The sequence below is a fragment of the Oncorhynchus keta genome, unplaced genomic scaffold, assembly GCF_023373465.1.
Source record: "Oncorhynchus keta strain PuntledgeMale-10-30-2019 unplaced genomic scaffold, Oket_V2 Un_contig_28512_pilon_pilon, whole genome shotgun sequence".
In the NCBI taxonomy this organism is placed as follows: domain Eukaryota; kingdom Metazoa; phylum Chordata; class Actinopteri; order Salmoniformes; family Salmonidae; genus Oncorhynchus; species Oncorhynchus keta.
Genome location: NW_026286072.1, coordinates 22,501 through 50,000, shown reverse-complemented (window position 1 = coordinate 50,000; position 27,500 = coordinate 22,501). Strand labels below are relative to the sequence as shown.

Sequence of the window (27,500 nt, the reverse complement as noted above, 5' to 3'; positions counted from 1 at the left end):
CCTAACCAGTCCTAGGCTTCCCAGGCCTAATCCTAACCAGTCCTAGGCTTCCCAGGCCTAATCCTAACCAGTTATATGCTTCCCAGGCCTAATCCTAACCAGTCCTAGGCTTCCCAGGCCTAATCCTAACCAGTCCTAGGCTTCCCAGGCCTAATCCTAACCAGTCCTAGGCTTCCCAGGCCTAATCCTAACCAGTCCTAGGCTTCCCAGGCCTAATCCTAACCAGTCCTAGGCTTCCCAGGCCTAATCCTAACCAGTCCTAGGCTTCCCAGGCCTAATCCTAACCAGTCCTAGGCTTCCCAGGCCTAATCCTAACCAGTCCTAGGCTTCCCAGGCCTAATCCTAACCAGTCCTAGGCTTCCCAGGCCTAATCCTAACCAGTCCTAGGCTTCCCAGGCCTAATCCTAATCAGTCCTAGGCTTCCCAGGCCTAATCCTAACCAGTCCTAGGCTTCCCAGGCCTAATCCTAATCAGTCCTAGGCTTCCCAGGCCTAATCCTAACCAGTCCTAGGCTTCCCAGGCCTAATCCTAACCAGTCCTAGGCTTCCCAGGCCTAATCCTAACCAGTCCTAGGCTTCCCAGGCCTAATCCTAACCAGTCCTAGGCTTCCCAGGCCTAATCCTAACCAGTTATATGCTTCCCAGGCCTAATCCTAACCAGTCCTAGGCTTCCCAGGCCTAATCCTAACCAGTCCTAGGCTTCCCAGGCCTAATCCTAACCAGTCCTAGGCTTCCCAGGCCTAATCCTAACCAGTTATATGCTTCCCAGGCCTAATCCTAACCAGTCCTAGGCTTCCCAGGCCTAATCCTAACCAGTCCTAGGCTTCCCAGGCCTAATCCTTACCAGTCCTAGGCTTCCCAGGCCTAATCCTAACCAGTCCTAGGCTTCCCAGGCCTAATCCTAACCAGTCCTAGGCTTCCCAGACCTAATCCTAACCAGTCCTAGGCTTCCCAGGCCTAATCCTAACCAGTTCTAGGCTTCCCAAGCCTAATCCTAACCAGTTATATGCTTCCCAGGCCTAATCCTAACCAGTCCTAGGCTTCCCAGGCCTAATCCTAACCAGTTATATGCTTCCCAGGCCTAATCCTAACCAGTCCTAGGCTTCCCAGGCCTAATCCTAACCAGTTATATGCTTCCCAGGCCTAATCCTAACCAGTCCTAGGCTTCCCAGGCCTAATCCTAACCATTCATAGGCTTCCCAGGCCTAATCCTAACCAGTCCTAGGCTTCCCAGGCCTAATCCTAACCAGTCCTAGGCTTCCCAGGCCTAATCCTAACCAGTCCTATGCTTCCCAGGCCTAATCCTAACCAGTCCTATGCTTCCCAGGCCTAATCCTAACCAGTCCTAGGCTTCCCAGGCCTAATCCTAACCAGTCCCAGGCTTCCCAGGCCTAATCCTAACCAGTCCTAGGCTTCCCAGGCCTAATCCTAACCAGTCCTAGGCTTCCCAGGCCTAATCCTAACCAGTCCTAGGCTTCCCAGGCCTAATCCTAACCAGTCCGAGGCTTCCCAGGCCTAATCCTAACCAGTCCTATGCTTCCCAGGCCTAATCCTAACCAGTCCTAGGCTTCCCAGGCCTAATCCTAACCAGTCCTAGGCTTCCCAGGCCTAATCCTAACCAGTCCTAGGCTTCCCACGCCTAATCCTAACCAGTCCTAGGCTTCCCAGGCCTAATCCTAACCAGTCCTATGCTTCCCAGGCCTAATCCTAACCAGTCCTAGGCTTCCCAGGCCTAATCATAACCAGTCCTAGGCTTCCCAGGCCTAATCCTAACCAGTCCTATGCTTCCCAGGCCTAATCCTAACCAGTCCTAGGCTTCCCAGGCCTAATCCTAACCAGTCCTAGGCTTCCCAGGCCTAATCCTAACCAGTCCTAGGCTTCCCAGGCCTAATCCTAACCAGTCCTAGGCTTCCCAGGCCTAATCCTAACCAGTCCCAGGCTTCCCAGGCCTAATCCTAACCAGTCCCAGACTTCCCAGGCCTAATCCTAACCAGTCCTAGGCTTCCCAGGCCTAATCATACCTATTACTAAAAAATACACATCAAATGTTAGCCTCCTCTTTCCCATGCTTTACAGTTTTGGATTTAATCACAGTGAGCTTGAACCCAAACGACAATACAGAAATGTCCAATCAACCTTCGCATCGCTCCCGGCAACGCGAGGCCATTACCTTCTAACAGTAATTTGGCTGTGGAGGACGATACCTTTCCAACAGCTTCAGGCCGTTCCTGTAAGACATTAATGGAAACCGCTGTGGCCTTTTGCAAGGTAAAGGAGCGTGTGGGACAGAGGTGGAGCTGGGGTGTTAAACTACTTCAATGTCTTTATGGCTCATAGACTCATTAATGGGCTGTTAATGTAGTTCAGTTCATTGTCTTTATGGCTCATAGACTCATTAATGGGCTGTTAATGTAGTTCAGTTCATTGTCTTTATGGCTCATAGACTCATTAATGGGCTGTTAATGTAGTTCAGTTCATTGTCTTTATGGCTCATAGACTCATTCATGGGCTGTTAATGTAGTTCAGTTCATTGTCTTTATGGCTCAGACTCATTCATGGGCTGTTAATGTAGTTCAGTTCATTGTCTTTATGGCTCATAGACTCATTAATGGGCTGTTAATGTAGTTCAGTTCATTGTCTTTATGGCTCAAAGACTCATTCATGGGCTGTTAATGTAGTTCAGTTCATTGTCTTTATGGCTCAGACTCATTCATGGGCTGTTAATGTAGTTCAGTTCATTGTCTTTATGGCTCAGACTCATTAATGGGCTGTTAACGAAGTTCAGTTCATTGTCTTTATGGCTCATAGACTCATTAATGGGCTGTTAACGAAGTTCAGTTCATTGTCTTTATGGCTCATAGACTCATTAATGGGCTGTTAGTGTAGTTCAGTTCATTGTCTTTATGGCTCATAGACTCATTCATGGGCTGTTAATGTAGTTCAGTTCATTGTCTTTATGGCTCATAGACTCATTCATGGGCTGTTAACGAAGTTCAGTTCATTGTCTTTATGGCTCATAGACTCATTCATGGGCTGTTAATGTAGTTCAGTTCATTGTCTTTATGGCTCATAGACTCATTCATGGGCTGTTAACGAAGTTCAGTTCATTGTCTTTATGGCTCATAGACTCATTCATGGGCTGTTAATGTAGTTCAGTTCATTGTCTTTATGGCTCATAGACTCATTCATGGGCTGTTAACGAAGTTCAGTTCATTGTCTTTATGGCTCATAGACTCATTCATGGGCTGTTAATGTAGTTCAGTTCATTGTCTTTATGGCTCATAGACTCATTCATGGGCTGTTAATGTAGTTCAGTTCATTGTCTTTATGGCTCATAGACTCATTCATGGGCTGTTAACGAAGTTCAGTTCATTGTCTTTATGGCTCATAGACTCATTCATGGGCTGTTAATGTAGTTCAGTTCATTGTCTTTATGGCTCATAGACTCATTAATGGGCTGTTAGTGTAGTTCAGTTCATTGTCTTTATGGCTCATAGACTCATTCATGGGCTGTTAATGTAGTTCAGTTCATTGTCTTTATGGCTCATAGACTCATTAATGGGCTGTTAGTGTAGTTCAGTTCATTGTCTTTATGGCTCATAGACTCATTCATGGGCTGTTAATGTAGTTCAGTTCATTGTCTTTATGGCTCATAGACTCATTCATGGGCTGTTAATGTAGTTCAGTTCATTGTCTTTATGGCTCATAGACTCATTAATGGGCTGTTAGTGTAGTTCAGTTCATTGTCTTTATGGCTCATAGACTCATTCATGGGCTTTTAATGTAGTTCAGTTCATTGTCTTTATGGCTCATAGACTCATTAATGGGCTGTTAGTGTAGTTCAGTTCATTGTCTTTATGGCTCATAGACTCATTCATGGGCTGTTAATGTAGTTCAGTTCATTGTCTTTATGGCTCATAGACTCATTAATGGGCTGTTAACGAAGTTCAGTTCATTGTCTTTATGGCTCATAGACTCATTAATGGGCTGTTAACGAAGTTCAGTTCATTGTCTTTATGGCTCAGACTCATTAATGGGCTGTTAACGAAGTTCAGTTCATTGTCTTTATGGCTCATAGACTCATTCATGGGCTGTTAATGTAGTTCAGTTCATTGTCTTTATGGCTCATAGACTCATTCATGGGCTGTTCAGTTCATTGTCTTTATGGCTCATAGACTCATTAGGGGCGGCAGCGTAGCCTAGTGGTTAGAGCGTTGGACTAGTAACCGGAAGGTTGCGAGTTCAAACCCCCGAGCTGACAAGGTACAAATCTGTCGTTCTGCCCCTGAACACTGCCCACTGTTCCCAGGCCGTCATTGAAAAGAAGAATATGTTCTTAACTGACTTGACTGGTAAAATTAAAAAATTAAATTAGTGATGTTAATGTAGTTCAGTGACAACATATATACTATTTAGTTTTTCGATTTCTGTGGCAGTTCTGTTTAAATAATTCATACTATATCACTATAATCCCTACTGTACCACTATAATCCCTACTATATCACTATAATCCCTACTATATACCTATAATCCCTACTATATACCTATAATACCTACTTTATCACTATAATCCCTACTGTATCACTATAATCCCTACTATATCACTATAATCCCTACTGTAATCCCTACTGTATCACTATAATCCCTACTGTAATCACTAGAATCCCTACTGTAATCCATACTGTAATCACTATAATCCCTACTATATCACTATAATCCCTACTATATCACTCTAATCCCTACTTTATCACTATAATCCCTACTATATCACTATAATCCCTACTGTAATCACTATAATCCCTACTGTAATCACTATAATCCTTACTGTAATCACTATCATCCCTACTGTAATCACTAGAATCCCTACTGTAATCAATAGAATCTCTACTATATCACTATAATCCCTACTATATTACTATAATCCCTACTATATTACTATAATCCCTACTGTAATCACTATAATCCCTACTATATCACTATAATCCCTACTATATCACTATAATCACTACTGTAATCACTAGAATCCCTACTGTAATCACTAGAATCCCTACTGTAATCACTAGAATCTCTACTATATCACTATAATCCCTACTATATTACTATAATCCCTACTATATTACTATAACCCCTACTGTAATCACTATAATCCCTACTATATCACTATAATCCCCACTATATCACTATAATCCCTACTATATCATTATAATCCCTACTGTATCACTATAATCCCTACTATATCACTATAATCCCTACTGTAATCACTATAATCCCTACTATATCACTATAATCCCTACTGTAATCACTATAATCCCTACTATATCACTATAATCCCTACTGTAATCACTATAATCCCTACTATATCACTATAATCCCTACTATATCACTATAATCCCTACTATATCACCATAATCCCTAATATAACACTATAATCCCTACTATATCACCATAATCCCTACTATATCACTATAATCCCTACTATATCACTATAATCCCTACTGTAATCACTATAATCCCTACTATATCACTATAATCCCTACTATATCACTATAATCCCTACTATATCACTATAATCCCTACTGTAATCACTATAATCCCTACTATATCACTATAATCCCTACTATATCACTATAATCCCTACTATATCACCATAATCCATACTATATCACAATAATCCCTACTGTAATCTCTATAATCCCTACTGTAATCTCTATAATCCCTATTGTAATTACAATAATCCCTACTGTAATCAATATAATCCTTACTGTAATCACTATAATCCCCACTATATCACTATAATCCCTACTATATCACTATAATCCCTACTATATCACCATAATCCCTACTATATCACAATAATCCCTACTATATCACTATAATCCCTACTGTATCACTATAATCCCTACTATATTACTATAATCCCTACTATATCACTACAATCCCTACTATATCACTATAATCCCTACTGTATCACTATAATCCCTACTATATCACTATAATCCCTACTATATCACCATAATCCCTACCATATCACTATAATCCCTACTATATCACCATAATCCCTACTATATCACTATAATCCCTACTATATCACTATAACCCCTACTATATCACCATAATCCCTACCATATCACTATAATCCCTACTATATCACTATAATCCCTACTATATCACCATAATCCCTACTATATCACTATAATCCCTACTATATCACTATAATCCCTACTATATCACTCTAATCCCTACTTTATCACTATAATCCCTACTATATCACTATAATCCCTACTGTAATCACTATAATCCCTACTGTAATCACTATAATCCTTACTGTAATCACTATCATCCCTACTGTAATCACTAGAATCCCTACTGTAATCACTCTAATCCCTACTTTATCACTATAATCCCTACTATATCACTATAATCCCTACTGTAATCACTATAATCACTATAATCCTTACTGTAATCACTATCATCCCTACTGTAATCACTAGAATCCCTACTGTAATCACTAGAATCTCTACTATATTACTATAATCCCTACTATATTAGTATAATCCCTACTGTAATCACTATAATCCCTACTATATCACTATAATCCCTATTATATCACTATAATCCCTACTATATCATTATAATCCCTACTGTATCACTATAATACCTACTATATCACTATAATCCCTACTATATCACCATAATCCCTACCATATCACTATAATCCCTACCATATCACTATAATCCCTACTATATCACTATAATCCCTACTATATCAACATAATCCCTACTATATCACTATAATCCCTACTATATCACTATAATCCCTACTGTATCACTATAATCCCTACTATATCACTATAATCCCTACTGTAATCACTATAATCCCTACTATATCACTATAATCCCTACTGTAATCACTATAATCCCTACTATATCACTATAATCCCTACTATATCACTATAATCCCTACTATATCACCATAATCCCTAATATAACACTATAATCCCTAATATATCACCATAATCCCTACTATATCACCATAATCCCTACTATATCACTACAATCCCTACTATATCACTATAATCCCTACTGTAATCACTATAATCCCTACTATATCACTATAATCCCTACTATATCACTATAATCCCTACTATATCACTATAATCCCTACTATATCACCATAATCCCTACTATATCACTATAATCCCTACTATATCACTATAATCCCTACCATATAACTATAATCCCTACTATATCACTATAATCCCTACTGTAATCACTATAATCCCTACTATATCACTATAATCCCTACTGTAATCACTATAATCCCTACTATATCACTATAATCCCTACTATATCACTATAATCCCTACTATATCACCATAATCCCTAATATAACACTATAATCCCTACTATATCACCATAATCCCTACTATATCACCATAATCCCCACTATATCACTATAATCCCTACTGTAATCACTATAATCCCTACTATATCACTATAATCCCTACTATATCACTATAATCCCTACTATATCACTATAATCCCTACTATATCACTATAATCCCTACTATATCACCATAATCCCTACCATATCACTATAATCCCTACCATATAACTATAATCCCTACTATATCACCATAATCCCTACTATATCACTATAATCCCTACTATATCACTATAATCCCTACTGTATCACTATAATCCCTACTATATCACTATAATCCCTACTGTAATCACTATAATCCCTACTATATCACTATAATCCCTACTATATCACTATAATCCCTACTATATCACCATAATCCCTACTATATCACTATAATCCCTACTATATCCCTATAATCCCTACTGTAATCACTATAATCCCTACTATATCACTATAATCCCTACTATATCACTATAATCCCTACTATATCACCATAATCCCTACTATATCACTATAATCCCTACTATATCACTATAATCCCTACTATATCACTATAATCCCTACTATATCACCATAATCCCTACTATATCACTATAATCCCTACTATACCACTATAATCCCTGCTATATCACTATAATCCCTACTGTATAAGTAGTACTATACATTCACCGGCAATAGTAAACAGTTGGCAGCAACCAATCAATTAACAGAGAGAGACATTCCGTATTTCCAGACATTCTGACCTTTTTGAAGAGATCTGCTCTCAGCCTGTTAGTCAGGTAGTCCTCCCTCCTCTTCTCTTCCTCCTGTTTCCTCCTCACCTCCGGCAGATTTTTATAGTTCCTGTCAATAAGGAGACGTCATAATCCCACATACAGTAACCAGTATGGCAGAATATTCAGGTTTAATGCCCAGGGTCCTTTATAAGTGGGCCATTTTTTTATTTACCTTTATTTAACTAGGCAAGTCAGTTTAAGAACAAATTCTTATTTTCAATGACGGCCTAGGAACAGTGGGTTAACTGCCTGTTCAGGGGCAGAACGACAGATGATGTCTCCTTACCTTGTCAGCTCAGGGGTTTGAACTTGCAACCTTCCGGTTACTAGTCCAACGCTAGGCTACCCTGCCGCCCCATCATCCCAGTAGGGTTGGGATCAATTACATTTTCAATTCAATCAATTCAGAAAGTAAACAGACTGGAATTTCAGTTTACCTTCTTAAATTGACTGAACTGAAATATTATTTGGCCCAAAATCTGCATTCCAGACAGTGCTTGTATCGGATTGAATTAAGACTCATTCCATTAAACTAGACCAGCCCTATAGAGACCTGGTCACCAATGATAAGACTCCATTAACCTAGACCAGCCCTGTAGAGACCTGGTCACCTACGAAGAAGACTCCATTAACCTAGTACAGTCCTATGGAGACCTGGTCACCTACGAAGAAGACTCCATTAACCTAGACCAGCTCTGTAGAGACCTGATCACCTACGAAGAAGACTCCATTATCCTAGACCAGCCCTGTAGAAACCTGGTCAACTACAAAGAAGACTCCATTAACCTAGACCAGCACTGTAGAGACCTGGTCACCTATGAAGAAGACTCCGTTAACCTAGACCAGCCCTGTAGAGACCTGGTCACCACCGAAGAAGACGCCATTAACCTAGTACAGTCCTATGGAGACCTGGTCACCTACAAAGACTCCATTGACCTAGACCAGGCCTATAGAGACCTGGTAACCTACGAAGAAGACTCCATTAACCTAGACCAGCCCTGTAGAGACCTGGTCACCTACGAAGAAGACTCCATTAACCTAGACCAGTCCTATAGAGACCTGGTCGCCTACGAAGAAGACTCCATTAACCCAGAGCAGCCCTGTAGAAACCTGGTCACCTACGAAGAAGACTCCATTAACCTAGACCAGCCCTGTAGAGACCTGATCACCTACAAAGAAGACTCCATTAACCTAGACCAGCCCTGTAGAAACCTGATCACCTACGAAGAAGACTCCATTAACCTAGACCAGCCCTGTAGAAACCTGATCACCTACGAAGAAGACTCCATTAATCTAGACCAGCCCTGTAGAAACCTGATCACCTACGAAGAAGACTCCATTAACCTAGACCAGCCCTGTAGAAACCTGATCACCTACGAAGAACACTCCATTAACCTAGACCAGCCCTGTAGAAACCTGATCACCTACGAAGAAGACTCCATTAACCTAGACCAGCCCTGTAGAAACCTGATCACCTACGAAGAAGACTCACCTAGTCACCTACGAAGAAGACTCCATTAACCTAGACCAGTCCTATAGAGACCTGGTCGCCTACAAAGAAGACTCCAATAACCCAGACCAGCCCTGTAGAAACCTGGTCGCCTACGAAGAAGACTCCAATAACCCAGACCAGCCCTGTAGAAACCTGGTCACCTACGAAGAAGACTCCATTAACCTAGACCAGCCCTGTAGAAACCTGATCACCTACGAAGAAGATTCCATTAACCTAGACCAGCCCTGTAGAAACCTGATCACCTACGAAGAAGACTCCATTAATCTAGACCAGCCCTGTAGAAACCTGATCACCTACGAAGAAGACTCCATTAACCTAGACCAGCCCTGTAGAAACCTGATCACCTAAGAAGAACACTCCATTAACCTAGACCAGCCCTGTAGAAACCTGATCACCTACGAAGAAGACTCCATTAACCTAGACCAGCCCTGTAGAAACCTGATAACCTACGAAGAAGACTCACCTAGTCACCTACGAAGAAGACTCCATTAACCTAGACCAGTCCTATAGAGACCTGGTCGCCTACGAAGAAGACTCCATTAACCTAGACCAGCCCTGTAGAGACCTGATCACCTACGAAGAAGACTCCATTAACCTAGACCAGCCCTGTAGAAACCTGATCACCTACGAAGAAGACTCCATTAACCTAGACCAGCCCTGTAGAAACCTGATCACCTACGAAGAAGACTCCATTAATCTAGACCAGCCCTGTAGAAACCTGATCACCTACGAAGAAGACTCCATTAACCTAGACCAGCCCTGTAGAAACCTGATCACCTACGAAGAACACTCCATTAACCTAGACCAGCCCTGTAGAAACCTGATCACCTACGAAGAAGACTCCATTAACCTAGACCAGCCCTGTAGAAACCTGATCACCTACGAAGAAGACTCACCTAGTCACCTACGAAGAAGACTCCATTAACCTAGACCAGTCCTATAGAGACCTGGTCGCCTACGAAGAAGACTCCAATAACCCAGACCAGCCCTGTAGAAACCTGGTCGCCTACGAAGAAGACTCCAATAACCCAGACCAGCCCTGTAGAAACCTGGTCACCTACGAAGAAGACTCCATTAACCTAGACCAGCCCTGTAGAAACCTGATCACCTACGAAGAAGACTCCATTAACCTAGACCAGCCCTGTAGAAACCTGATCACCTACGAAGAAGACTCCATTAATCTAGACCAGCCCTGTAGAAACCTGATCACCTACGAAGAAGACTCCATTAACCCAGACCAGCCCTGTAGAAACCTGATCACCTAAGAAGAACACTCCATTAACCTAGACCAGCCCTGTAGAAACCTGATCACCTACGAAGAAGACTCCATTAACCTAGACCAGCCCTGTAGAAACCTGATCACCTACGAAGAACACTCCATTAACCTAGACCAGCCCTGTAGAAACCTGATCACCTACGAAGAAGACTCCATTAACCTAGACCAGCCCTGTAGAAACCTGATCACCTACGAAGAAGACTCACCTGGTCGCCTACGAAGAAGACTCCATTAACCTAGACCAGCCCTGTAGAGACCTGATCACCTACGAAGAAGACTCCATTAACCTAGACCAGCCCTGTAGAAACCTGATCACCTACGAAGAAGACTCCATTAACCTAGACCAGCCCTGTAGAAACCTGATCACCTACGAAGAAGACTCCATTAATCTAGACCAGCCCTGTAGAAACCTGATCACCTACGAAGAAGACTCCATTAACCTAGACCAGCCCTGTAGAAACCTGATCACCTACGAAGAACACTCCATTAACCTAGACCAGCCCTGTAGAAACCTGATCACCTACGAAGAAGACTCCATTAACCTAGACCAGCCCTGTAGAAACCTGATCACCTACGAAGAAGACTCACCTAGTCACCTACGAAGAAGACTCCATTAACCTAGACCAGTCCTATAGAGACCTGGTCGCCTACGAAGAAGACTCCAATAACCCAGACCAGCCCTGTAGAGGCCTGATCACCTACGAAGAAGACTCCATTAACCTAGACCAGCCCTGTAGAGACCTGATCACCTACGAAGAAGACTCCATTAACCTAGACCAGCCCTGTAGAAACCTGATCACCTACGAAGAAGACTCCATTAATCTAGACCAGCCCTGTAGAAATCTGATCACCTACGAAGAAGACTCCATTAACCTAGACCAGCCCTGTAGAAACCTGATCACCTACGAAGAACACTTCATTAACCTAGAACAGCCCTGTAGAAACCTGATCACCTACGAAGAAGACTCCATTAACCTAGACCAGCCCTGTAGAAACCTAATCACCTACGAAGAAGACTCACCTAGTCACCTACGAAGAAGACTCCATTAACCTAGACCAGTCCTATAGAGACCTGGTCGCCTACGAAGAAGACTCCATTAACCCAGACCAGCCCTGTAGAAACCTGGTCACCTACGAAGAAGACTCCATTAACCTAGACCAGCCCTGTAGAGACCTGATCACCTACGAAGAAGACTCCACTAACCTAGACCAGCCCTGTAGAGACCTGGTCACCTACGAAGAAGACTCCATTAACCTAGACCAGCCCTGTAGAGACCTGGTCACCTACGAAGAAGACTCCATTAACCTAGACCAGCCCTGTAGAAACCTGATCACCTACGAAGAAGACTCCATTAACCTAGACCAGCCCTGTAAAAACCTGATCACCTACGAAGAAGACTCCATTATCCTAGACCAGCCCTGTAGAAACTTGATCACCTACGAAGAAGACTCCATTAACCTAGACCAGCCCTGTAGAGACCTGGTCACCTACGTAGAAGACTCCATTATCCTAGACCAGCCCTGTAGAGACCTGGTCACCAACGAAGAAGACTCAATTAACCTAGACCAGCCCTGTAGAGACCTGATTACCTACGAAGAAGACTCCATTAACCTAGACCAGCCCTGTAGAGACCTGGTCACCTACGAAGAAGACTCCATTAACCTAGACCAGCCCTGTGGAAACCTGATCACCTATGAAGAAGACTCCATTAACCTAGACCAGCCCTGTAAAAACCTGATCACCTACGAAGAAGACTCCATTATCCTAGACCAGCCCTGTAGAAACTTGATCACCTACGAAGAAGACTCCATTAACCTAGACCAACCCTGTAGAGACCTGGTCACCTACGAAGAAGACTCCATTAACCTAGACCAGCCCTGTAGAAACCTGATCACCTACGAAGAAGACTCCATTAACCTAGGCCAGCCCTGTAAACACCTGATCATCTACGAAGAAGACTCCATTATCCTAGACCAGCCCTGTAGAAACTTGATCACCTACGAAGAAGACTCCATTAACCTAGACCAGCCCTGTAAACACCTGATCATCTACGAAGAAGACTCCATTATCCTAGACCAGCCCTGTAGAAACTTGATCACCTACGAAGAAGACTCCATTAACCTAGACCAGCCCTGTAGAGACCTGATCACTACGAAGAAGACTCCATTAACCTAGACCAGCCCTGTAGAAACCTGATCACCTACGAAGAAGACTCCATTAATCTAGACCAGCCCTGTAGAAACCTGATCACCTACGAAGAAGACTCCATTAACCTAGACCAGCCCTGTAGAAACCTGATCACCTACGAAGAACACTTCATTAACCTAGAACAGCCCTGTAGAAACCTGATCACCTACGAAGAAGACTCCATTAACCTAGACCAGCCCTGTAGAAACCTAATCACCTACGAAGAAGACTCACCTAGTCACCTACGAAGAAGACTCCATTAACCTAGACCAGTCCTATAGAGACCTGGTTGCCTACGAAGAAGACTCCATTAACCCAGACCAGCCCTGTAGAAACCTGATCACCTACGAAGAAGACTCCATTAATCTAGACCAGCCCTGTAGAAACCTGATCACCTACGAAGAAGACTCCATTAACCTAGACCAGCCCTGTAGAAACCTGATCACCTACGAAGAACACTCCATTAACCTAGACCAGCCCTGTAGAAACCTGATCACCTACGAAGAAGACTCCATTAACCTAGACCAGCCCTGTAGAAACCTGATCACCTACGAAGAAGACTCACCTAGTCACCTACGAAGAAGACTCCATTAACCTAGACCAGTCCTATAGAGACCTGGTCGCCTACGAAGAAGACTCCAATAACCCAGACCAGCCCTGTAGAGGCCTGATCACCTACGAAGAAGACTCCATTAACCTAGACCAGCCCTGTAGAGACCTGATCACCTACGAAGAAGACTCCATTAACCTAGACCAGCCCTGTAGAAACCTGATCACCTACGAAGAAGACTCCATTAATCTAGACCAGCCCTGTAGAAACCTGATCACCTACGAAGAAGACTCCATTAACCTAGACCAGCCCTGTAGAAACCTGATCACCTACGAAGAACACTTCATTAACCTAGAACAGCCCTGTAGAAACCTGATCACCTACGAAGAAGACTCCATTAACCTAGACCAGCCCTGTAGAAACCTAATCACCTACGAAGAAGACTCACCTAGTCACCTACGAAGAAGACTCCATTAACCTAGACCAGTCCTATAGAGACCTGGTCGCCTACGAAGAAGACTCCATTAACCCAGACCAGCCCTGTAGAAACCTGGTCACCTACGAAGAAGACTCCATTAACCTAGACCAGCCCTGTAGAGACCTGATCACCTACGAAGAAGACTCCACTAACCTAGACCAGCCCTGTAGAGACCTGGTCACCTACGAAGAAGACTCCATTAACCTAGACCAGCCCTGTAGAGACCTGGTCACCTACGAAGAAGACTCCATTAACCTAGACCAGCCCTGTAGAAACCTGATCACCTACGAAGAAGACTCCATTAACCTAGACCAGCCCTGTAAAAACCTGATCACCTACGAAGAAGACTCCATTATCCTAGACCAGCCCTGTAGAAACTTGATCACCTACGAAGAAGACTCCATTAACCTAGACCAGCCCTGTAGAGACCTGGTCACCTACGTAGAAGACTCCATTATCCTAGACCAGCCCTGTAGAGACCTGGTCACCAACGAAGAAGACTCAATTAACCTAGACCAGCCCTGTAGAGACCTGATTACCTACGAAGAAGACTCCATTAACCTAGACCAGCCCTGTAGAGACCTGGTCACCTACGAAGAAGACTCCATTAACCTAGACCAGCCCTGTGGAAACCTGATCACCTATGAAGAAGACTCCATTAACCTAGACCAGCCCTGTAAAAACCTGATCACCTACGAAGAAGACTCCATTATCCTAGACCAGCCCTGTAGAAACTTGATCACCTACGAAGAAGACTCCATTAACCTAGACCAACCCTGTAGAGACCTGGTCACCTACGAAGAAGACTCCATTAACCTAGACCAGCCCTGTAGAAACCTGATCACCTACGAAGAAGACTCCATTAACCTAGACCAGCCCTGTAAACACCTGATCATCTACGAAGAAGACTCCATTATCCTAGACCAGCCCTGTAGAAACTTGATCACCTACGAAGAAGACTCCATTAACCTAGACCAGCCCTGTAAACACCTGATCATCTACGAAGAAGACTCCATTATCCTAGACCAGCCCTGTAGAAACTTGATCACCTACGAAGAAGACTCCATTAACCTAGACCAGCCCTGTAGAGACCTGATCACCTACGAAGAAGACTCCATTAACCTAGACCAGCCCTGTAGAAACCTGATCACCTACGAAGAAGACTCCATTAATCTAGACCAGCCCTGTAGAAACCTGATCACCTACGAAGAAGACTCCATTAACCTAGACCAGCCCTGTAGAAACCTGATCACCTACGAAGAACACTTCATTAACCTAGAACAGCCCTGTAGAAACCTGATCACCTACGAAGAAGACTCCATTAACCTAGACCAGCCCTGTAGAAACCTAATCACCTACGAAGAAGACTCACCTAGTCACCCTGTAAAAACCTGACACCTACGAAGAAGACTCCATTAACCTAGACCAGTCCTATAGAGACCTGGTTGCCCATTAACCTAGACGAAGAAGACTCCATTAACCCCAGACCAGCCCTGTAGAAACCTGGTCACCTACGAAGAAGACTCCATTAACCTAGACCAGCCCTGTAGAGACCTGATCACCTACGAAGAAGACTCCACTAACCTAGACCAGCCCTGTAGAGATCTGGTCACCCTACGAAGAAGACTCCATTAACCTAGACCAGCCCTGTAGAGACCTGGTCACCTACGAAGAAGACTCCATTAACCTAGACCAGCCCTGTAGAAACCTGATCACCTACGAAGAAGACTCCATTAACCTAGACCAGCCCCCTGTAAAACTTGATCACCTGATCACCTACGAAGAAGACTCCATTATCCTAGACCAGCCCTGTAGAAACTTGATCACCTACGAAGAAGACTCCATTAACCTAGACCAGCCCTGTAGAGACCTGGTCACCTACGATCAGAAGACTCCATTATCCTAGACCAGCCCTGTAGAAACCTGACCCTGGTCACCAGACCAGAAGAAGACTCAATTAACCTAGACCAGCCCTGTAGAGACCTGATTACCTACCTAGAAGAAGACTCCATTAACCTAGACCAGCCCTGTAGAGACCTGGTCACCTACGAAGAAGACTCCATTAACCTAGACCAGCCCTGTGGAAACCTGATCACCTACGAAGAAGACTCCATTAACCTAGACCAGCCCTGTAAAACCTGATCACCTACGAAGAAGACTCCATTATCCTAGACCAGCCCTGTAGAAACTTGATCACCTACGAAGAAGACTCCATTAACCTAGACCAACCCTGTAGAGACCTGGTCACCTACGAAGAAGACTCCATTAACCTAGACCAGCCCTGTAGAAACCTGATCACCTACGAAGAAGACTCCATTAACCTAGACCAGCCCTGTAAAAACCTGATCACCTACGAAGAAGACTCCATTAACCTAGACCAGCCCTGTAGAAACCTGATCACCTACGAAGAAGACTCCATTAACCTAGACCAGCCCTGTAGAGACCTGATCCCCTACGAAGAAGACTCCATTAACCTAGACCAGCCCTGTAGAGACCTGATCACCTACGAAGAAGACTCCATTAGCCTAGACCAGCCCTGTCGAGACCTGATCACCTACGAAGAAGACTCCATTAGCCTAGACCAGCCCTGTAGAGACCTGATCACCTACGCCCATTACACCTATCGGATCACTGAATTGAGACATGATATCTCTCGATTCAACCACAAATATATCGGCCTAATAAAATGTTGGGATGGAACCACAGAGAGAGAAGGTGAACCGGCAGAGCAAAAACACTGTTAGAAGGAAGCCAGAAGAGAAAATAAAAGCCATTTTGAACAGATGTTAGTTATACAGGCTTCCACCTCCGTCAGGACTAAGAGAGAGAGAGAGAGAGAGAGAGAGAGAGAGAGAGAGAGAGAGAGAGAGAGAGAGAGAGAGAGAGAGAGAGAGAGAGAGAGAGAGAGAGAGAGAGAGAGAGAGAGAGAGAGAGAGAGAGAGAGAGAGAGAGAGAGAGAGAGAGCGAGAGAGAGAGAGAGAGAGAGAGAGAGAGAGAGAGAGAGAGAGAGAGAGAGCGAGAGAGAGAGAGAGAGCGAGAGAGAGCGAGAGAGAGCGAGAGAGAGAGAGAGAGAGCGAGAGAGAGCGAGAGAGTGCGAGAGAGAGCGAGAGAGAGCGAGAGCGAGAGAGATGCCAGAATGAGAGATTGAGATGGAGGAACTCACTGCCTGGTTCTGAGCTGCATCTCCTTCCCTGTAATGGCTCTATCTCTGGGTCGGAAAAGGTTATCTGGAAACACACACACACACAATACTGATTATTAACAACAAGAGATTTCTCGAGTTTCTGCTCACCTGAGTTTTCCAATCGTTTTATTCCCCACCACAATGATCGGTAGAGGGATGAGTCAAGAGGAAAACGGACATCCAGAGGTGGGGAAACTGGAATCCGTTTTACCTCATCTTTACCACCTGTCAACCAGACAATACTCCACACAGACAAAACTCTAGATCACCTCTACTCCACACAGACAAAACTCTAGATCACCTCTACTCCACACAGACAAAACTCTAGATCACCTCTACTCCACACAGACAAAACTCTAGATCACCTCTACTCCACACAGACAAAACTCTAGATCACCTCTACTCCACACAGACAAAACTCTAGATCACCTCTACTCCACACAGACAAAACTCTAGATCACCTCTACTCCACACATAGACACAACTCTAGATCACCTCTACTCCACAGACAAAACTCTAGATCACCTCTACTCCACACAGACAAAACTCTAGATCACCTCTACTCCACACAGACAAAACTCTAGATCACCTCTACTCCACACAGACAAAACTCTAGATCACCTCTACTCCACACATAGACACAACTCTAGATCACCTCTACTCCACAGACAAAACTCTAGTTCACCTCTACTCCACACATAGACACAACTCTAGATCACCTCTACTCCACAGACAAAACTCTAGTTCACCTCTACTCCAGCACTACTGCCTGCCAGAGAAGATGACTACTGCCTGTCAGACAAGATGACTACTACCGACCAGAGAAGATGACTACTGCCTGTCAGAGAAGATGACTTCTGCCTGTCAGAGAAGACGACTACTGCCTGTCAGAGAAGATGACTACTGCCTGCCAGAGAAGATGACTACTGCCTGTCAGAGAAGATGACTACTGCCTGTCAGAGAAGATGACTACTGCCTGTCAGAGAAGATGACTACTGCCTGTCAGAGAAGATGACTACTGCCTGCCAGAGAAGATGACTACTGCCTGTCAGAGAAGATGACTACTGCCTGTCAGAGAAGATGACTACTGCCTGTCAGAGAAGATGACTACTGCCTGTCAGAGAAGATGACTACTACCGACCAGAGAAGATGACTTCTGCCTGTCAGAGAAGATGACTACTGCCTGTCAGAGAAGATGACTTCTGCCTGTCAGACAAGATGACTTCTGCCTGTCAGACAAGATGACTTCTGCCTGTCAGACAAGATGACTACTGCCTGTCAGAGAAGATGACTACTGCCTGCCAGACAAGATGACTACTACCGACCAGAGAAGATGACTACTGCCTGTCAGAGAAGATGACTACTGCCTGTCAGAGAAGATGACTACTGCCTGTCAGAGAAGATGACTACTGCCTGTCAGAGAAGATGACTACTACCTGACCAGAGAAGATGACTTCTGCCTGTCAGAGAAGATGACTACTGCCTGTCAGAGAAGATGACTTCTGCCTGTCAGACAAGATGACTACTGCCTGTCAGAGAAGATGACTACTGCCTGTCAGAGAAGATGACTACTACCGACCAGAGAAGATGACTTCTGCCTGTCAGAGAAGATGACTACTGCCTGTCAGAGAAGATGACTTCTGCCTGTCAGACAAGATGACTTCTGCCTGTCAGACAAGATGACTACTGCCTGTCAGAGAAGATGACTTCTGCCTGTCAGACAAGATGACTTCTGCCTGTCAGACAAGATGACTACTGCCTGTCAGAGAAGATGACTACTGCCTGCCAGACAAGATGACTATATTCACTATCACCTGGAAGAGATATGTTTTTCACTGTTGCAGGCAGGTACAGTTTTTCTTGCATTGATTTGCTTGAATGAGGTTTTCATATCCTGCAATAATTATCATACAGGAAGTGTGTCTTTGTTTTGACCATAGGCAATTCTCCAATAGATAGTCCTTTATTACTCAATTACTCATTATCATTGATCTGAGCCAATTATGTAGTTTCACACTAGGACCAGCAGGGGCAGTAAGCACTATGGAATCAGCATACTACGGGGGGGGGCAATCTTCATTTCAAACCATAACAAAGGTAGACCCCCGCCACTGTTTCGGTAAACAAATGAGGAATGGGGCTGGAGACATGTAACCTCATGTAACCTCTCTCAAATTAATAGACAGAGCTGTGGCTGCAAGGACTGACCATCCACGATATCAACATTACAGTTTAACCATGTTTTGCGGCTATACAGTATTTGTTTACAATTACATTGTTTGCAAAGACAGGATTTTTTTTGGGGGGGGGAAACGTATATTTTAGGTTCTGATGGTGTTTGACAGTTGAACGGGTATGTATAATTGATTTAAAAGTCTAATACAAATGGCCCCTTTTAAAGCTGATATTCAGCAGGGAAATCGGTTGATCCAATAGAAACGCTGCATTGACAGATAAACAAACTCATTACGTCTTGAAGGGCAGGGCTGTCTGTGACACCAATCATTGTTTTCCCATGAATAGAGAGACATGTATATATGAAGGAATATATATGAAGGACAAAGAAAAACCGGAACAATATGAACAAACATGTGGGTTGATATCTTGTTTCCGTTGTATCATGTTATGTAGATATACAACGAGCCTGAGGGCCAAATGTGCAGACAGAAGAGAGCTCTGACTATGTGTGTGGCATACAGCCCACTGCAGCTGCATGGGTACAATGGGTGTTATAGTGAAAGGGATGGTGAGAGAGAGAGAGAGAGAGAGAGAGAGAGAGAGAGAGAGAGAGAGAGAGAGAGAGAGAGAGAGAGAGAGAGATGGAGAGAGAGAGGGAGATGGAGAGAGAGAGGGAGATGGAGAGAGAGAGGAGATGGAGAGAGAGAGAGAGAGAGAGAGAGAGAGAGAGAGAGAGAGAGAGAGAGAGAGATGGAGAGAGAGAGAGAGAGAGAGAGAGAGAGGAGAGAGAGAGAGAGAGAAAGAGGTCAGAGGTAGATACCACTCAGACTGGTTCTGGCTGTGTCCTCTAGAGAGAGAGAAACAGGAGTGGAGAGAAGAGGACTGGAGAGAGTGTCCTCTATGGTGCATCAGCATCATCTCCTCTGGCTGGTGGTCAGAGCGCCTCTCCTCCTCCTCTCTTCTGCCCGCCTCTCCATCTCTCTCAGTCTGAGAGAGATGAGAGGAGAGAGAGATGTGGGCCAAAAGAGAGATGTTTTAGAGAGTAGAGACTCTTAGAAAATGACCTAGAGAGAGCAGAGGGCCGAGGAGACTGAGAGGTAGCCTGGAGATGGAGAGAGGGGAGATGGAGAGCTGGTTAGGAGCTGGAGGGGAGCTGGAGAGAGAGAGAGAGAGGAGAGAGAGGAGAGGCTAGAGCTGGTAGAGAGAGGGAGATGGCTAGAGAGCGGAGAGAGTGAGAGAGGCTGGCTAGGTGCTGGCTAGAGCTGAGATGTGAGAGAGAGAGAGAGAGAGAGAGAGAGGAGAGAGGCTGGCTAGAGAGAGAAAGGGAGGTCAGTGGTACCATACCACTCAGACTGGTTCTGGTGCTGTGTCCTCTATGACAGAGAGAGAAACAGGTCAGTGGTACCGTACCACTAAGAGGACTGGTTTTGGTGCTGTGTCCTCTATGGTGCATCAGCATCATCTCCTCTGGCTGGTGGTCAGTGGAGCGCCTCTCCTCCTCCTCTCTTCTGCCCGCCTCTCCATCTCTCAGTCTGCCCTGAGAGCTGACTGATGAAGTGTGGCTCTGGATCGCTCCAGAGCCTCCTGTATGTGGGCCAAAAGCAGAGATGTTTTAGTCATTTAGTAGACACTCTTATCTAAAATGACCTACTGTCACTGCTTCAGCAGAGGGCCGAGGACACTGCCCTGAGGTATGCCTGGAACTCCTGATGCTGGCACACTTCATGTGGATGGAGGCTGGCTAGGAGCTGGTTAGGAGCTGGCTAGGGAGCTGGCTAGGAGCTGGTACTCTTCATGTGGAGGGAGGCTGGCTAGGAGCTGGCTAGGAGCTGGTACTCTTCATGTGAAGGGAGGCTGGCTAGGAGCTGGTATTATTCATGTGGAGGGAGGCTGGCTAGGAGCTGGTACTCTTCATGTGGAGGGAGGCTGGCTAGGTGCTGGCTAGGAGCTGGTACTCTTCATGTGGAGGGAGGCTGGCTAGGAGCTGGCTAGGAGCTGGTACTCTTCATGTGGAGGGAGGCTGGCTAGGAGCTGGTACTCTTCATGTGGAGGGAGGCTGGCTAGGAGCTGGTACTCTTCATGTGGAGGGAGGCTGGCTAGGAGCTGGTACTCTTCATGTGGAGGGAGGCTGGCTAGGAGCTGGCTAGGAGCTGGTACTCTTCATGTGGAAGGGAGGCTGGCTAGGTGCTGGCTAGGAGCTGGTATTCTTCATGTGGAGGGAGGCTGGCTAGGAGCTGGCTAGGAGCTGGCTAGGAGCTGGTACTCTTCGTGTGGAGGGAGGCTGGCTAGGAGCTGGCTAGGAGCTGGCTAGGAGCTGGTATTCTTCATGTGGAGGGAGGCTGGCTAGGAGCTGGCTAGGAGCTGGCTAGGTGCTGGCTAGGAGATGGCTAGCAGATGGCTAGGTGCTGGCTAGGAGCTGGCTAGGTGCTGGCTAGGAGCTGGCTAGGAGCTGGCTAGGTGCTGTCTAGGAGCTGGCTAGGTGCTGGCTAGGTGCTGGCTAGGAGCTGGCTAGGAGCTGGCTAGGAGGTGGCTAGGAGATGGCTAGGTGCTGGTTAGGAGCTGGCTAGGAGATGGCTAGGTGCTGGCTAGGTGCTGGCTAGGACCTGGTTAGGAGCTGGCTAGGAGCTGGCTAGGAGCTGGCTAGGTGCTGGCTAGGTGCTGGCTAAGTCCTGGTTAGGAGCTGGCTAGGAGCTGGCTAGGAGCTGGCTAGGTGCTGGTTAGGTGCTGGTTAGGAGCTGGCTAGGAGATGGCTAGGTGCTGGCTAGGTGCTGGCGCATGTTGTGTTACTATTGATTTCTCCCTTACAGAAATGTAGTGTGTGTTTTTTCGCCGCAGAGGAAAAATATAACAAGATACTGTCCCAGCATGCAACATCTCTGACTTGACTATGCTGAGAGATGAACAGGCCTGTTGTGAAAAGCATTAAGCCTGGAGCCCAAGACACGTCTTTCATCATCAAGTTTCATGAGTTCCATGCATCCAAAACTTACTCCAGAACTTACCCTGGGTGATGGAATGTTGGCTTTGCTTGTTTCCGGGTCAGAGTCAGAATTCAGGGGAATAAACCCAACATCAATCTGGGTTGTGTGATGTGTGGTTCTGGTGGTCTCACCAGGGTCTAGTCTGTTGTCATCAGTCCTGGGTCGCACACAACCACCAGCATCCTTCACTAGAAGTGAGTGAGTGAGTGAGTGAGTGAGTGAGTGAGTGAGTGAGTGAGTGAGTGAGTGAGTGAGTGAGTGAGTGAGTGAGAGAGAGAGAGAGAGAGAGACAGAGAGAGAGAGAGAGAGAGAGAGAGAGAGAGAGAGAGAGAGAGAGAGAGAGACAGAGAGAGAGAGAGAGAGAGAGAGAGAGAGAGAGAGAGAGAGAGAGAGAGAGAGAGAGAGAGAGAGAGAGAGAGAGAGAGAGAGAGAGAGAGAGAGAGAGAGAGAGAGAGAGAGAGACAGAGAGAGAGGGAGAGAGAGAGAGAGAGAGAGAGAGAGAGAGAGAGAGAGAGAGAGAGAGAGAGAGAGAGAGAGAGCGAGACAGAGAGAGAGAGAGAGAGAGAGAGAGAGAGAGAGAGAGAGAGAGAGAGAGAGCGAGACGAGAGAGAGAGAGAGAGAGAGAGAGAGAGAGAGAGAGAGAGAGAGAGAGAGAGAGAGAGAGAGTGTTGATTTCTCGTTCTCTCTCAAACAAATTCAATAATCTTTATATAACAAAGTATTTATCCTTCCAATAACTTCATTTTAACTTTCAATCAAAAATGGGATTTATAATCTGAACTCAAGACAATTATCTGATTATAAAGACAATTTCAGGAACAATTAACTTGACACACACACACACACACACAGAGAAACCTTAAAGCAAGACACATGTTGTTTCTCTAGTGCCTCCTCAAAAGTTAGAACCCAACAACACTTCTGGCATTTAACTGAAATTCTTTCAGGTAATTGTCTCAAGGACCGATATTTGTTATGAGCTATGCTCTGTGAAGGTCATTAATGTCGAGGCTAAAAACTTTATAAACAGCAACGATACCCAGTGCTTTTCCCCCCTCCGGTGTTGTGGGCGACCTTGAGGCCTGTGTAGAAAGGTCACGTGGTGTTGTCTTCCTCAGGCTCAGTTGTCTCTGGAGTTTGATATGAGCTATGACGGAGGCAGCGTTGAGGGCGAGGACAGCCTCGGGAGACCGCTGATGTGACTGGGGCTCTGAAACACAGGACGCCTTTGTTAGACAGTTAGCGACAGATCAATATGTTAGACAGTTAGCGACAGATCAATATGTTAGACAGTTAGCGACAGATCAATTTGTTAGACAGTTAGCGACAGATCAATTTGTTAGACAGTTAGCGACAGATCAATTTGTTAGACAGTTAGCGACAGATCAATATGTTAGACAGTTAGCGACAGATCAATATGTTAGACAGTTAGCGACACAGATCAATATGTTAGACAGTTAGCGACAGATCAATATGTTAGACAGTTTAGACAGACAGATCAATATGTTAGACAGTTAGCGACAGATCAATTTGTTAGACAGTTAGCGACAGATCAATTTGTTAGACAGTTTAGCGACAGATCAATTTGTTAGACAGTTAGCGACAGATCAATATGTTAGACAGTTAGCGACAGATCAATATGTTAGACAGTTAGCGACAGATCAATATGTTAGACAGTTAGCGACAGATCAATATGTTAGACAGTGTTAGACAGACAGATCAATATGTTAGACAGTTAGCGACAGATCAATATGTTAGACAGTTAGCGACAGATCAATATGTTAGACAGTTAGCAGACAGATCAATATGTTAGACAGTTAGCGACAGATCAATATGTTAGACAGTTAGCGACAGATCAATTTGTTAGACAGTTAGCGACAGATCAATTTGTTAGACAGTTAGCGACAGATCAATATGTTAGACAGTTAGACAGATCAATATGTTAGACAGTTAGCGACAGATCAATATGTTAGACAGTTAGCGACAGATCAATATGTTAGACAGTTAGCGACAATATGATCAATATGTTAGACAGTTAGCGACAGATCACAGATCAATATGTTAGACAGTTAGCGACAGATCAATATGTTAGACAGTTAGCGACAGATCAATATGTTAGACAGTTAGCGACAGATCAATATGTTAGACAGTTAGCGACAGATCAATATGTTAGACAGTTAGCGACAGATCAATATGTTAGACAGTTAGCGACAGATCAATTTGTTAGACAGTTAGCGACAGATCAATATGTTAGACAGTTAGCACAGATCAATTGTTAGACAGTTAGCGACAGATCAATATGTTAGACAGTTAGCGACAGATCAATATGTTAGACAGTTAGCGACAGATCAATATCAATAATATGTTAGACAGTTAGCGACAGATCAATATGTTAGACAGTTAGCGACAGATCAATATGGTAGGACAGTTAGCGACAGATCAATATGTTAGACAGTTAGCGACAGATCAATATGTTAGACAGTTAGCGACAGATCAATATGTTAGACAGTTAGCGACAGATCAATATGTTAGACAGTTAGCGACAGATCAATATGTTAGACAGTTAGCGACAGATCAATATGTTAGACAGTTAGCGACAGATCAATATGTTAGACAGTTAGCGACAGATCAATATGTTAGACAGTGTTAGACAGACAGATCAATATGTTAGACAGTTAGCGACAGATCAATATGCTTATTTGGATGACTTTAGGAAAAGAGTTGAAGTTGTGCCAACCAAGATCAATATACATACAATTAAATTAATTATGTATTTTACTAAGTGACATAGAGAATGTATTACATGAGTAGGCCTGTAATTAATTATGTATTTTACTAAGTGACATAGAGAATGTATTACATGAGTAGGCCTGTAATTAATTATGTATTTTACTAAGTGACATAGAGAATGTATTACATGAGTAGGTCTGTAATTAATGATATATTTTACTAAGTGTATTTTACTAAGTGACATAGAGAATGTATTACATGAGTAGGCCTGTAATTAATTATGTATTTTACTAAGTGTATTTTACTAAGTGACATAGAGAATGTATTACATGAGTAGGTCTGTAATTAATGATGTATTTTACTAAGTGACATAGAGAATGTATTACATGAGTAGGCCTGTAATTAATTATGTATTTTACTAAGTGTATTTTACTAAGTGACATAGAGAATGTATTACATGAGTAGGTCTGTAATTAATGATGTATTTTACTAAGTGACATAGAGAATGTATTACATGAGTAGGCCTGTAATTAACTGGGCCTACCTGGTTAAATAAAGGTTAAATAAAAATAAATACAATTTAAAAGATACACTTTTCCTGCCAGTCCTGCTACCTTTGCAATACTTTTTTTTGCCCCACTGTACCTATGCAACCAAACCACATCAAACATTTACTTTAATCTGATGCGCCTCAGGCCTTGGTAATGAACGAACGACACTCGTAATGAGCCTGATTAAAAAAATAATGAGAAGGTTTCACACAGGGAAGCGTGAGAGGAAGGGAATAGCTGCAGAGACAGCAAGTAGAAAGCTCTCAGCGAGATCCACCGTTACTTATTGAAGTGATCTCTTTTAAGACATGCAATAGTACTACACCTAGACTGGAGTACTGGAGGACACAATTACATGCTCAATATATTTATTCTACTTATTCAAATACATAACAAACTCTATACATGTATTGTGATGTTATAATATAGAATACTATATAATACTGTGTTATTATAATATAGAATACTGTATAATACTGTGTTATTGTAATATAGAATACTGTATAATACTGTGTTATTATAATATAGAATACTGTATAATTAATGTGTTATTATAATATAGAATACTGTATAATACTGTGTTATTGTAATATAGAATACTGTATAATACTGTGTTATTGTAATATAGAATACTGTAATATAGAATACTGTATAATACTGTGTTATTATAATATAGAATACTGTATAATACTGTGTTATTATAATATAGAATACTGTATAATACTGTGTTATTGTAATATAGAATACTGTATAATACTGTGTTATTGTAATATAGAATGCTGTATAATTAATGTGTTATTATAATATAGAATACTGTATAATACTGTGTTATTGTAATATAGAATACTGTATAATTAATGTGTTATTATAATATAGAATACTGTATAATACTGTGTTATTGTAATATAGAATACTGTATAATTAATGTGTTATTATAATATAGAATACTGTATAATACTGTGTTATTATGATATAGAATACTGTATAATACTGTGTTATTATAATATAGAATACTGTATAATACTGTGTTATTATGATATAGAATACTGTATAATACTGTGTTATTGTAATATAGAATACTGTATAATACTGTGTTATTATAATATAGAATACTGTATAATACTGTATAATACAATGTTATTATAATATAGAATACTGTATAATACTGTGTTATTATAATATAGAATACTGTATAATACTGTGTTATTATAATATAGAATACTGTATAATACTGTGTTATTATAATATAGAATACTGTATAATACTGTGTTATTGTAATATAGAATACTGTATAATTAATGTGTTATTATAATATAGAATACTGTATAATACTGTGTTATTATAATATAGAATACTGTATAATTACTGTGTTATTATAATATAGAATACTGTATAATTAATGTGTTATTATAATATAGAATACTGTATAATACTGTGTTATTATGATATAGAATACTGTATAATACTGTGTTATTATAATATAGAATACTGTATAATTAATGTGTTATTATAATATAGAATACTGTATAATACTGTGTTATTATAATATAGAATACTGTATAATACTGTGTTATTATAATATAGAATACTGTATAATACTGTGTTATTATAATATAGAATACTGTATAATACTGTGTTATTATAATATAGAATACTGTATAATACTGTGT

At 42.9% G+C, this 27,500-nt stretch overlaps 2 protein-coding genes across 2 annotated transcripts in view; both read right to left on the bottom strand.

Moving 5' to 3' along the window:
* Window positions 1–21,044, bottom strand: part of LOC127923138 ((E2-independent) E3 ubiquitin-conjugating enzyme FATS-like) — a 26,249-nt gene extending 5,205 nt beyond the window's left edge. The window contains exons 1-3 of the mRNA XM_052507063.1: window positions 20,979–21,044; window positions 17,370–17,433; window positions 8,169–8,268 (exon numbers count right to left, since the gene is read on the bottom strand). Of these exons, the coding sequence (XP_052363023.1) occupies window positions 8,169–8,268; window positions 17,370–17,433; window positions 20,979–21,030 (216 nt within the window). The 5' untranslated portion in view covers window positions 21,031–21,044. The remainder of the gene's footprint in view (window positions 1–8,168; window positions 8,269–17,369; window positions 17,434–20,978) is intronic.
* Window positions 21,045–21,095: 51 nt separating this feature from the next.
* Window positions 21,096–27,500, bottom strand: part of LOC127923135 (uncharacterized) — a 27,476-nt gene continuing 21,071 nt past the window's right edge. The window contains exons 5-7 of the mRNA XM_052507062.1: window positions 23,589–23,759; window positions 22,571–22,737; window positions 21,096–21,152 (exon numbers count right to left, since the gene is read on the bottom strand). Coding sequence (XP_052363022.1) covers window positions 21,096–21,152; window positions 22,571–22,737; window positions 23,589–23,759 — 395 coding nt within the window. The remainder of the gene's footprint in view (window positions 21,153–22,570; window positions 22,738–23,588; window positions 23,760–27,500) is intronic.